The sequence below is a fragment of the Myotis daubentonii genome, chromosome 1 (genome assembly GCF_963259705.1).
Source record: "Myotis daubentonii chromosome 1, mMyoDau2.1, whole genome shotgun sequence".
Lineage (NCBI taxonomy): Eukaryota > Metazoa > Chordata > Mammalia > Chiroptera > Vespertilionidae > Myotis > Myotis daubentonii.
Window position 1 is genome coordinate 223,236,390 of NC_081840.1, and position 13,833 is coordinate 223,250,222.

General features: G+C 40.7%; 1 protein-coding gene across 4 annotated transcripts in view; it reads right to left on the reverse strand.

Annotated features, from left to right (window-relative positions):
• Positions 1–13,833, reverse strand: part of SLIT2 (slit guidance ligand 2) — a 361,028-nt gene that overhangs the window by 334,604 nt on the left and 12,591 nt on the right. For all 4 annotated transcript variants that reach the window (XM_059674520.1, XM_059674503.1, XM_059674511.1 and 1 more), the window contains exon 4: positions 8,142–8,213. In XM_059674520.1, the coding sequence (XP_059530503.1) occupies positions 8,142–8,213 (72 nt within the window). The remainder of the gene's footprint in view (positions 1–8,141; positions 8,214–13,833) is intronic.

Sequence of the window (13,833 nt, forward strand, 5' to 3'; positions counted from 1 at the left end):
TTTCCTGCATTGTGCTACTCAGGAAAACACATCATTAAAACAACAGCCTAAATACGTGACTAACATAAGTAGTTTCTGAGTCACAGCCTCTGTTTCCATCCCTGTTTCATTTTATATAGGAATTTTAAAACTATATGAATCATCAGCTGTGAGAGGGTAAGAGATCTTATTAAGAACAGTCTGGCCTTCATATACCTCACGTGGCCAAATAAGGAGAAATAAAATGGTACAAATGCACATCTTATGTTAATTTATAGTAGTAAAAAATTGTCTATGCTTATGCACATGTTATTACACTGAGAATAAATGCAAGAAAGGGGTGATTTGCTGACTGTGGGCAAGTTGCAAGGACTTCTGTGTGACTATTACTTTTACTTCAGTTTGCAATGAGAGGATGATGATAATACAAATGCAATTCCTACCATACTTGAATGTTGACAATTTTTTTTTTGAATACAGAATCGAAATTATCACTTGGAATATCCTCAGGAGGTAAATAGGATCCTTCACATTTTACAGATAAGGAAACTGGACTCCGCAGGAGTCAACCTATTTCCCAAGACAGCAGAGCCACTAATGGCTGAGGAGGCCCCGAATCGCCAGCGCGTTACACCACCGCTCTCACAATATCAAGTAACTGACCTCAGTGTCTTAAAACGTAATGTAAAGAGAACAAAAATGCTGCGGACCCCTCTTCCTAAAATTAATATTTATGTAAACGTCAGTCACCAAACTATCTTCTTGAGATGGCAATAGCAATTTTATGACTTAAAGTCAAATTTTAAAATACCCCCTGATGATGTGACTCTATTGGCATCTTTTTGATGTGAAAACCACATACTTTAATCCATGTTTCAGGAAACACAATCACTCTCGCAGGTGAACTCTCTATGCTTCGATGTACATATCACAGGTCATATGTTAGCCTGGCTGAGGCCCACAGACACCACATATTATATGGGGCTGAATATTATGCCACTTTTTGTCCCCAGCATGCATCACTGTGTCCTCCAGATTCAAGTTAGTACGCCATGGGTATTTGTTGGTGGGGATGGAAACATTTGCATTTGGGAAAGCAGCCCTCTAGACAAGTACAGGGGAGTAGGAGAGACCCTTGCACTTGACTTTCCTGGGCCTCGAATGATGCTGTGGATTTCATGCTCGTAGACAGCTCTGTGGCGGGCAATAACAGAAACCTGCAAAGCTGTGACTTTCTCCAGCAACACGTCCTCTAATGGAGATTGCTTTGAAGTAAAAACTATCAACATGAGGCCTGGCCAAAATCTCAAATACAATCTTAATCTCCATGGGATGCATAACTTCTAAATCCTAGGATTACATGTTGCTCTAAAAGCAAAATCAAAAGTAAGTCCTATTCAATGGCCCCCCCCCCTTTTCATAGCAAATGGGAATGGCCACTGTGACATGGGTGCAGATACCGCCATATCAAGTCTTTTGTCCACCTTCTTATAAACAAATCTTTGGTTATGTAATCTCCTTAAATTAAACCCTCCTCATATATCTCTATTTTTTTTTAAAGTGGCAAGAACAGAGTCCCTTGGGCCCAGATACTGATTAATAAGTTACTTAATAATAAGGGCCTTGGTTTTTTTTATTCACTGTCAGTTAACACTTTGTAAGTTTTATCTCTCTTACTGGTTCTTTGTTTCTAAAGCTAAAGAGTCAACCTGTTCCCCTTAGCAAAATGCCAGTGCTAACAATGCAGGTAGCATCTCCTTGCGCGGGAGGGTCACACAGGCACTGCCAGCTCTGAGGAACTTTTCTCCTCCGCCCCTGAACTCTTGGGCAGCCCCAGCTCTAGCACGCGGCTGCAGCTCTCACGGCAGCTCACTAGATGAGTAATGATGTCGATCTGGCTGGACAACGGTAACCGTAGCAACTGCAACCTGCAATTCCTGCACAATCTCGGCGGATTTATGGTGGCTGGGGCCAAACAGGCCAAGAGGACAATGCCGCAGATAGCGGTGGCACCTAACGCCTCCGGGCGCCCGCGCTTTCACCAGAGCTGGCAGAAATTAATTCGAGGGGAATTTGTACTTGGTCTCCGCGGTTGTATTCCGCTTTTATCCTTAAATATAAGACTCTTATGAGACTACATTGACATCAGAGACCTGGAAGGTTCCTTTTATATAAGTACAGTATTATGTTAAATCGGGGTAGATGTTTTGCTTAGGTGAAAAATAGCTCATTTTGATTTGGCTGTGTCTACCAAAACCCTCCTACAGTTTTGAAAACTTAAGGGGACTAAACATTTAATTTGCCAAGATATCCTTTAAATCGAATCTGGTTTTCCATTATTCATAATGCCTTCCCAGTGTTACTATTTGCTCATGCAAGTTACAAACCCGGAGCCCACAGCGATTGAATTCAATACATCAAACACTGAGAGCCTTCTAAAGGCCAAGCCTTATACTAGACTTTGGGGATATAAAACAAAATGTTTCCGTAACACATGTATACCAGCATTTATATGCATTGCATGGAAAAAGAAAACTAAGTTAATAGTTGACAAGTATCCTACTGGTTATATCTGGGTGGTGAAATAAAGAATCATTTCTACTTCCTCTTTTTTATTTTTCTGAATTGTCTAAGCCTTTTTGACAGGAACATCTGTTACTCTTATCAATATTAAAAAATCAAAAACTAAGGCTCCTTCTATGGGACGAAGCAAAAGGGAAAAAAAGGCTGCTTAACTGTATATTTGTTATACTTTGCAAATTCATTTCTAACATCATAAAACAAAAGGTTATGTTTCCCTCTAAAAAAGCCCAATTATTATTATCAAAAACAACTTTGAGAATCTGAGATCCTATATGATAGCAAATAAGTGGACCTGATCAATCAAATTCAGCAGCCAAACTCTATTTGTCTCAGGTAACTAGTCACTGGGGCAGGGGTCCTCAAACTTTTTAAACAGGGGGCCAGTTCACTGTCCCTCAGACCGTTGGAGGGCCAGACTATAGTTAAAAAAAAACACTATGAACAAATTCCTATGCACACTGCACATATCTTATTTTGAAGTAAAAAAACAAAATGGGAACAAATACAATATTTGTATTTGCATGTGGCCCGCGGGCCGTAGTTTGAGGACCCCTGCACTGGGGCATGAAAAAGTCCTTAGATTTAAAATTACTATCTATAATGTTAGATGATTTCATGGCTCTGAAGCTCCCTGGGGAATAATAAATGCCCCTTATGAACGAGAAATTAAAAAAAAAACTTTAATTCAAAGAAGTAAAGAAAATGAATCATGGGACCTATGTATTTATTTTTGTTAATTTTGTTTTGTTTTGGTAGATACAAGTGAAAAATGAGTTTTTGCTACATGCGTTGGATACTTAAGCTTATGTTCAAAGGCTGGGTAAATATAATGATACTGAAAGAAATAAACTGAAAACCACAAAGCAAATATTTATAACCAAATACTCCACCACAGGGCTGCCAGTGAAATTCCTCTCTAATAAGCCCAGCTTAGTAGTTGTAAACTCAAGTTGAAAAGTGTGAATCACTCCCTAGTAAGTCACCTTTCAGGTGACATTTCTCAGGAAGATTTGTATATGCTACTCATATGTATAATTAACTGCTACTCACACATTTCAACCAATCGTAATTGACCATTTCAAAAGCCACCGAAAAAGCTGTCAGTTAACCAGCTCCAGATAGCTCTAAACATAATTTTCTCCACTCCTTACACTGATACCAAAAACACAACTTCGGTTTTGGAGGAGGAAACAAGGAGGTGATGGAGTATCTACATACCTGAAGAAAACTATGCACTGTCTCTTTTAACCTCCAACCGAAGGCCCTCTACTTCCCCTCCACTTACACTTTCCATCTGTCAACAAGTGCTTGTAATTTTATTACGCTGTCCTCTAGTTTATGCAGAGTTGGTATTATTTTACAGAGTTCTGTTAATGGACTGGATAAATGGTAATGCTATTTAAACTAGTCTCTTGCTCCAACAAACACAGCTGCAACTGTACTACTATTTCTGAGCAAACATCTTGACCTGAACATGTAGTGCTCTCTCAACCCGTCCAAAGAGAAATTGGAGCAGACAGCAAAGGAAAAGCATATTTGGCCGCTAGCAGCAACCAACCGTGCCGAATCATAATTCATATACAGTGCGCCCTCTCTTCCCTTCAGACTGCACTGAGAGTCCAAAGGGTAGTCTGTGTGCTCTTCACCTGGCATCTCATGTTCAGCCAAGAGTCAAATGGTGATTAGTCATTACACAAGTGCAACAAATATGTACACACTCAGGGGTGGGAAGAAGTAGGCTTACAGTTGTGAGTATGAGAAACAGAGTTTATCCTTGCATTATTATTTATTAAGTAAGTATTGCATTATTTATTATTATTTACCTACTTTTGCCCACCTTTGCCATTTCCAGTACATCAGACTAGCTTTAATCTAAGCAAACAATGATAAAAATCAAACATCAGTGTACGAACAATGTATTAAACTTGTAAACGTTTTCATTGCTTATATATCCTGTAAAACTGTCCTAAGTAAGGATTAGAGATACAGTAGGTTTGGGAAAAGAGAGATGTTAATTAGCATTATGCAACCATTTATAACGAGAAATTAAATTCTAAGTGTGTTTCTTTCATGAATTCTAGATGTGTATGCCTTTATTACATCACATAATGGGGAAACTATGGATCGATTAATATGCACATGCAATAACCAGTCAAATACTTTCCCTGTCCCCAAATATTTTTCCTGTTATTTGTCAAAAATCCTACATCCTTTGTTCTCTGGCTGTGAAGGGAAGCTTCATTTTTATTTATTTTTTTTCACTTTATTGATTAAGATATTACAAATGTGTCCTTATCCCCCCAATGTCCCTTCATCCCCCCCCCCCAATCCTGCCCTCACCCTCACCTCCTGTTGTCCTAATCCATCGCTGATGCGTATATGCATGCATACAAGTCCTTTGGTTGATTTCTCCCCCTCACCCCCACCATCCCCTATCTACCCTCTGAGTTTTGAGCATCTGATCGATGCTTCTCTGTCTCTGCATCTGTTTTTGTTCATCGGTTTATGTTGTTCATTATAATCCACAAATGAGTGAGAGCATGTGATATTTATCTTTCTCTGACTTATTTTACTTAGCATAATGCTCTCCAGCTCACACATCTACATACAAAACTATCCTTTAAAATGCTCATTTAAAAATGAAGCTTCCCGAAGCCCATTTTCCTACGTGTTAGAATATTTGCTTAGGGTGAGCTAGTAGGCACCTGTATCATCTAAAGAAAATGTGAACTTACGCCCTTCCTCTTGGAAATTACACTAACCAGGCAGTTGGCTTCCCAAGTTTTTGTTCCTTTATTTATTAACAATTCTTAATGGTGGCTGTTTAATTTAACTAGTGGTCCTCATCATAAACAACTCGTCTCATGTAGCTTGTGAGTAATCCTCTCAGAGAAAGATCACTCGCTGCTAACAAGCCACTAAATGGAATCCAAGTGAGACAACAGCACCTCAACTCAAAAGAAGATTCCTGATGTGAAGATGCTGAAAAACATGACACCTCCAAGTTTCTAAGTGTATGCAGTGTCTGTGTCAGGTGTCAACCCCCCAGGGATTGTAAACACTGAGCCATCAAGGGCTAACTTCAGGAATATCAAAGCAGTCAAGTCCCACTTGCAACCAGTGCCATCTAACAAACAAAACTTTACTTTCCCTCACTCCCCAGGGGAGAACTTGGAGCTATACAGGAAATCACAGCCCTGACCCATTGCCTAGCTAACCATTTCCCATTTTAAAAACGCTTTTAAATAACTGAAAATCCTTGCCTTACAGTTTCATGGGTTCTCTTTCTTTAATTCACTTCTTTAAGGTTTGAAGTCTCCGTCATTCATAGAGCAGCTTAAGTTACAAAATTATAACAAACCATTAAAGAAAATCCCCTGTGATATTGTACTATGTGATATTGTAAATAAATAAAAAAAAAGAAAAGGAAAAAAATGATAACTGAATATGGTTGGCTGGTAGAGGACTCTGAACTGGATTATACCACCTGAAATGAAGACTCTTAAAAAAATTAACCCAAGTACTTCTAAAAAATCAAACTTCCTGTTTCTCAGAGATAGTGTTAAGTTTCTTCACCTTTTTGGCTTCATAATTTAAATGCTAAATGACAGTCATTCTGTTTAAATTCTATTTTCACAGCTTCTTAGGAAATGGACACTTTCCTAAACAATGTGAATTGTTTCTAGAAGCACACAATTAGCAAAGTGGTAGTTTAACAGTGCTCACTGTATACTAGCCTTGAACCCAAAGCTTCCAAGTCCCATCAGTCACCCAAAATTAAAGCAGAAAGAATACTCTTAACCCCGTTTCTATGATCCTTCTTAGAAACAAAGCACAAGCATTTAAACACTAGAGGCTCGGTGCACGCAATTTGTGCACAGGTGCGGTCCCCTAGGCCTGGCCAGTGATCGAAGCATGAAACATTTGGTCTCCAGAGGGTAGTTAGTGACTCATATTGGTCTGGCAAGAAAGGGCAGGTCCCAGCTGACCTCTGGGCCCTGGGGCCCCCATGTGCCCCCCTCTGCCTGAGTCCCCTTGCAGAGATGCGGTGAGAAGGCTGGACACTGCAGGCTGGGACACAGTGTGGGCCTCTGGGCTGCACAGCGCTGCCACACAGAAGACAGGCAGGCAGCATGCTCTCTCCTGGACACAAGCTCTCTCCTGGCGGACGCCTGCCATGTTCTGCACCACCCCCTGGTGGTTAGCACATGTCATAACAAGTAGTCGAACTCACTGTCTCCCAGTTGAACTCCTGGTCGAACGACTGCCCGAGGGGGCAATTTGTATAGTAGGCTTTTATTATTTAGGATAAGGATCAATTTATATACATACATATAATCTTTAAAACAGCTTACATCCTATTTCCTGGGTAAAACTAGTCCAGAGAGAATTATTGTTTAAAAAGGCAGTCTCTGGGCTTCTTTCTTTGATTTTTTTTTTTTTTAATTTACTTAACGGAGTCAATTAACCAGCAGGGAACACAAAGCCTAGAAATACTGCTAGGTGATGGGCTCTCCTTGCAGGTACAGTATCGGGAAAGTCAGACTCTAGAGGAAGATCCGGTGTGTTGTTAGCGGGCCACACCTTTCCTGCTGGGGAGATTCTCTCTATAGTGAGCTGAGGTACCGGGAGGTCCCCACAGAGATCCTGGCTCCCCTGGGGGCAGGGCTGTGGAAGGACGGTCTCCCCTCTTCTGGAATTGACAACAATACTGAATTTGTAGGCTGCGGAGCCTTGGCCACAGAATCAAGTTCAGAAAAGAGCAATCCCTACACACACGACCATGTGGGACTTCCCACCATCCCAGCGGGGGCCATCCTGAGCAGATACAGCCCAACAGTTTTCCCACAACACCCGTGAACATCAGTAATTGCTGCGATGTATTTTCCCAACACTGTGGCTTATCGCCCATCTGCACGAAATCACTCCCATGGCTGAAAATCTAATTGTAAAAGCTTTCAAAAGTGTGTTTTCACTATTATATACTAGGTCAGAGAACAAGCATTTCAGGGAGGAAAAACTGATCCTGCCTAAAACTCATATTACACCCCTTCCCAAGTACTTCAGTGACATACTTGATACGAAACCCTTAGTCATTCAGATTGCGAAGTTTGGAATTCTGGCCTTAAAAGGAACATATAAGAAGAAATGTTCAGTCCTTTTTAAATATCTTATAATACAGAAACAATGTTTAAAAAACTCACATTCAGAACCCTAACTTGATAAGGAAACGAGGCCAACTTCCCCCGAAAAAGAAGTGTGGTGGCATTTTTCCCATCAGAACTGAATCAAGTGTTCAAAGAGAAGTTAGATACATCTCCTCCCCAGCATCACATGAGCAAACCAGAATGATGCAATCACAATCACACATTCATAAACAAGTCAATGCTAAGCAAACAAAACCACTGGAATCACGGGGAAACCAACCTTAAATTTCCATTGACAATAAAGGCAAACTCTTAATCCATGAACCTAGCGATGAATACATTCCAAGAAAGCACACGGAAACAAATCCGAAATACATTTCATAAAACACAAGGTGCTACCCAGAGCAATGGTCACCAATTCGGTCTACTTACAGCCTGTAGAGCTTCGAAGTCCCAAGAAACAGCAACTCAGGAAACAGCTGAAGGTTATTTCTGTTTAAACGCCTTTTGGGGAAGAAAAAGAAAAAAAAAGCGTATGTTACACAGAAAATACCCAACAATGACACTTTGATTTGGTAGTGTCATGCCTCATCCTGTTTTGCAGGAGAGAAAGAAATGACATTCAAGAGAATCCAAGCATTGCAAATCAAAAGTTGGTTACACCTTTTGCTAGATGAGTCTTTAAGGCAATTTTCCATTATGCTTACTCAGATCATGATTACTGGGGCTACAGCCACATCCCGTGCAGTATCAGTCAACCGGAATATACTCAATGGAAAAGGATTTGACTCAGACTCTGGTGGCTCGGTAAGGAGAGAGTTCAACCTTCAGCAGAAATATCACAGTAAGTGGCACCCTAAAATAATTCATACTCTGTCCCAAAAGGCCTATGTTATCAGCCAAGGCACTGTGGGGAGATGAAACTCAATTTTGTTAGGTTTTCATTTAGTTCAGGGTTGGGAAACCTTTTTTCTGCCAAGGTCCATTTGGATATTTATAACACCATTTGCAGCCCATACAAAATTATCAACTTTAAAATTAGCCTGCTGTATTTGGTCAAACATTTAATTAACTCATCCCTAAAGCCTGGGCAGGGCCATACCAAATGACTTTGCAGGGCCCTATATGGCCGTTGGGCCAGATGTTCCTTACCTCTGATTTAGTTGCAGAAAGAAATGTGTGCAAAAGTGTCAGTGTGATAGGCAAAATCTGAGGGAAACCAAAAAGTTCAATCCTGAACCCATCGTTCTTGAGCCTTGACTGAATTTGATACTGACTTATTACTAATTGGTGTCCCAGATGCTTAAATTATGTTTTTAAAATGTTTAGCTAATATTATAATGATTTCAATGTTTTAGAAAAGAATTTGATTCCAACTCTAACTAATTTAAGTCTCAATGCTATGTAACCAGTCTTGGAAAGACCCTCAATGCTAAGTTCTTTTGAATCATGCACTCTCGCTAAAGAGTGGGCCAATTCAGGCCTAGATGTATGAATACTCCAACCTCATTCATTTCAGGTATACAATTTAACCTTTCAATAAAAATGAATTTGTATTACTCTGCTTTTCCCAAATTTGAATAAAATGATGAAAAGTTGATGCAAAATTCACACTTAAATGACATACAAGCTGCTATAAAGCACTAGAAAAGGGTAAGGAATCCCAAAAACTAATGTCACACTGAAGAAACTGGAGGTATTTCATAAGTCTTAAAGATAAATGTTCAGGGGACAGTAAAGGAAGGCATATCAATTGATGGTGACATATTTAAATGGCCACCTTGGTGTAAGCAGAATTATACATTTGGTCTCCAGAGGGCAGACATGGCCAAAGGATTATAACTCTTAAGAAAGTAGATCATGGGAAAGACCATTCTAGGAATCACAGATATTAAGAAATGGAATGATCTGCCTTTAAGACTCCCAACTTTGTGTCCCATATTCATTCAGAGGCTTCCCGATTTCTTTTTCCCCCTGCGAAAAGTGTAGTGACAAGAAATCCTGCACAAGGTGAGAAGTTGGGCCAGGTGGAGTTCAGAACCTCCTCCAGGTCTAAAATGCCATGAGGCTACAACAGCAACCACAACTTTCGTTAGTGACTCATACTGTGGAGAAGTTGGTCATCTTCGGAAACATTCTCAGCACTTAATAAAATACATACTCATAAAAAACATGCCAAGATAAATAGGGGGACATAGTAAAATTAGTCCTGAAAGGGTACACTTATTCCCCACTTACACGGATTGTTACGAATAAAGCACAAAACAAGGTTAATGCTAAAGTGCAACAAAAGCTTCTATTTATTTATTTTTATTTGCTGAGCCTGACTCTGAGGAAGGAATGCTCTCAGAGTCTACTACTACATGATTGTCATAAAATATTATTTACTTATGACTTGTTATTTTTTTTAAAAGTGAGTTACAAAGATTCACAAGAGTAGCCATGAGAATTTTTCTAGGGAAGCAACCAGTCTTGGAAAGATCCCCATTGTTCAAGAGCCAACCCGGATTTCTGAACGACAGAGATGAGCTCTCATCATCTGCACCAAACCATCGGACTAACGAACATCATCAATGATTCTCCAGACGCTCTAGCACACTCCTTCCAGTCCTGTCCCTGCAGAGGCTGCTCTCTGTATGGACTGCTTTCCCTGTTCTCCAAATGGCACTGTCTTACATCCTCTGTGAAACTCCCCCGATTCCTCCAGTAGTTAGTTCCTTCCTGTGCTGCAATCTCACATCCCCACAGCATTTGATAAGTAAGAGGCAGTCATGCTGTATTATAGGTACTCACTCCCACTGGTCTGTGTCTCTTCAAGTATAAAGATGGCATCTTTGTATTCTCTCCCTTCTTCCCTGACACTCAGTAGGTTCTAGGAATGAGAATAGACTGCTCCTTTTGCATTGTGATGGAATCCAGCAAAGCCCTAGCATATGTATTTTAAATTCTGCCAACTTTCCTCTGGCCTGCTCCCTGAGCTATATGCCCCTGCGTTTTACATGCTCTCCCATGAACCTACCTACTGCCACACCTGCTTTCATGTGCCCTATAGAGCAATTACCTCCTTTCCCTTCCATCCACCTCCCTCCCCTCTGCCATTCTTAATACCATCTACAAACTGGGAGGAATTCAATGTTTTGATATATATAGTATTGATTTCAAAGGGGAAGGGAGAGGGAGAGAGATAGGAACATCAATTATGAGAGAGAATCAGTGATCAACTGTCTCCTGCACGCCCCCTACTGGGGATCGAGCCTGCAACCCAAGCATGTGCCCTGACCAGGAATAGAAGAAGAACCCTGACCTTCTAGTTCATAGGTCCATGCTCAACCATTGAGCTACACTAGCTAGGCAGGAATTCAATGTTTTTAAAAATTCAGATATATAATGCAGTGATAGCTGCTATTAGATTTTTTGTTGATGGGCCTACATCAGTACAATTTCAGATATTGTGAGAAAGTAGATATTTCAGATGGGGTGCAGTGTCTTCTTCTTAATTTTTATTTTCACATTTCCAGTGGTTCTCAATAGCTAACACATCACATGAGCTTACTATGCGATGGTCACAGTTCTGAGAGGTTTACATGAATGACCTCACTCATTCTCCAGGACAGCCCCATGAGTAGGTGCTCTTATTACTGCTGTCCTGAGGGAGGCACACAGCACACAGATAGCAGACTTGGAACTTGAATTCAGGTGAGGCAAGTCCAGAACCTATCACTCCTCTCAAAGGGACACAGTCTAAGCATTCCTAAATAATGATTCAAAATAATAGGATGCTGAAAATTTCCTTCTCACCAATCTTTCCTTGGGAAAAACATACCTTATATAGCCCACTTCTTAACAATGAATGAACCACCTGAAAGTAAGTCACCAAGTTTTATTTTAAAAACAAACTGGCTCTATGTTCAGCTTACTATCTTAAATATCTGTTTAAAATAGCTACAGTTGACACAAAATGAAAAATACATTTATTTTCTCTGAATTCAAGTCCTTTATCATCATTCCATGAAATTTATTATGAATGATCTTAATATTTCTAAACCAGCCATGCTTACAAGACAAGGTAGTATCATACAATATAGAACAGATAAGTGAAGTTGTAACAGGCACAGAAAAGCAATATGACCATGCTTTCTCCTTTAAAAGAGTATTAATACACTTCTGGTTCCTGTTCTTCTATTCTTTCTTCCATCAATACTTAGAATAAGTGGAAACAGAAACATTAAAATAAAAAGTGACACTCTTCCATAATCATCAATCAAGATAAAAAAAAAATTATAACCAGAACTTCTTGTGCCATGTCCAGTAATTAAATCCTTAAATGAAGAGGATACTTAAAAAATCCAAAATTACTTTAAAGACTATTAAGGTGCATAGCAATTTCTAAATAGAGCTGGAGTACAAGTAACCTCTCTTCTTTTAATGCCACAGAATACTTCCTAGCAGCTTGAAGATGCAAGTGTCATAATAACAACTGTAATGCAAATGAGTTAAAGAAGTTAAAACCTAATAGTCCCCGAACAGGAAAACAGCACGCAGCGAATTAAGGGTATCTCAGAGGAGGATTTCTAGGAGCCAGCATACATTAGCTCCATGGGCAGACTAGGTGGGTCAGTTACCTATTGTCCCGAGCAAGGATACTCAATTGTATCCAAGGAGAGGTGACACGGATTTAGTGACATCCAGCTCTTGTGTCAGCACCAGCCGGATGGAATCTGCCCACAAGATCTCAGGGCTGATTGAGAATCCTCTGGATGGGAATTCACGGCTTCGGAAAGGTGGACAATGAGTCTCAGAGACACTTTTCCGTAAGACAAAAATGAGAGGGATCCCAATAACTGTTTTCTCTGTGCTGTGGGCTGTTTCTGACTGTGCCTTCAGTGGGGTGAATGATCTGTCTGTATCGCCCCAAACAGCTGTCCTCTGAAATGCTGATTCTTCACAACCTCCATCTGAAGGGCAGCCTGAGCATTATTGACAAGCATTGTTTCACATTGCCTGTCTGCTGCTCCTGCGATTTGCCCGCTGATAGAGGTTACAGTCTCTTATTGTTTCAATGTGCACCTCGGTTCAGTCAGGATTCGCCACCTTCACCCCAATTCAAAATGTGAAGTGAAAACAGTTTTACCAAAGCCAGTGAAAAATGTATGCCTCATATTTACCTGTAATTGTAAACATAAGGTGTTTTAGCAGCGTGCCTGGTCTGTAACAAGTATTTGATAAATGCTGCCTTAGAGAGTATATCATTTACAGTCTCCCATTTCACATATATAAATACCTTCTCAGTTAAATTTTCACTGGTCTTTTCAAAATGTATTATCTTCACATTTTTTAAAGCAAAGATTTTTAACACTTAGCTACCATTAGATGAATAATATACAATGTATATCTCAACAATGATATTGATAATTTCATCTTTTATATTTCACTATAGGCCCGGTGCATGGTGGGGTCCCTTGGCCTGGGCTGCGGGGATCAGTGGACATCCAGGCTGCCACAGCCCAGCCTTACCCACTAGCTCGTCGGGCTCCAGCCCGCTGTCCACGTTGATTCCACACAGCACGAAGTAGTGCATGAAGCGGCAGGCGGCCAGGAGGAGTTTGAGCCTGGGCGCTGCATCAGGCCACTCCGGCTCATCCCGGCCCCGCTGCGCCTGGTGCTGCTGCTCAGGCTTGCAGGGGGACTGTCTGAGGGAGAGGCTGGTGCTGCCACAGCTGAGCTCCTCAGCCATCAGCCTGGCATCTGACCCCCATCTATCAGCTGAGCTGTGCTCCAGCTGTGGGAGCTCACTGACCACTAGGAGGCAGCTCCTATGTTCAGCATCTGGGCAGCTCCTGTGTTGAGTATCTGCCCCCTGGTGATCAGTGCACGTCATAGCTACCGTCTGGTCACCCGGTCGTCTGGTCGCTTAGGCTTTTATATATATAGATGGTAGAGAGATCAAAATTTAGTAGTAAAAATGTTGCTTCCTCTTCACGCCCTTTAGTTCTTGGTATTTCTCTGCATATTCAGAGAGATTATGAGAAATACTCTAAAATGAAACTTGAAGGGGTTTTTGTACTTTCTTCACATCTCTTCTAATCATATGCCATATGATAAGAGTCAGAATGAAAACAATAGT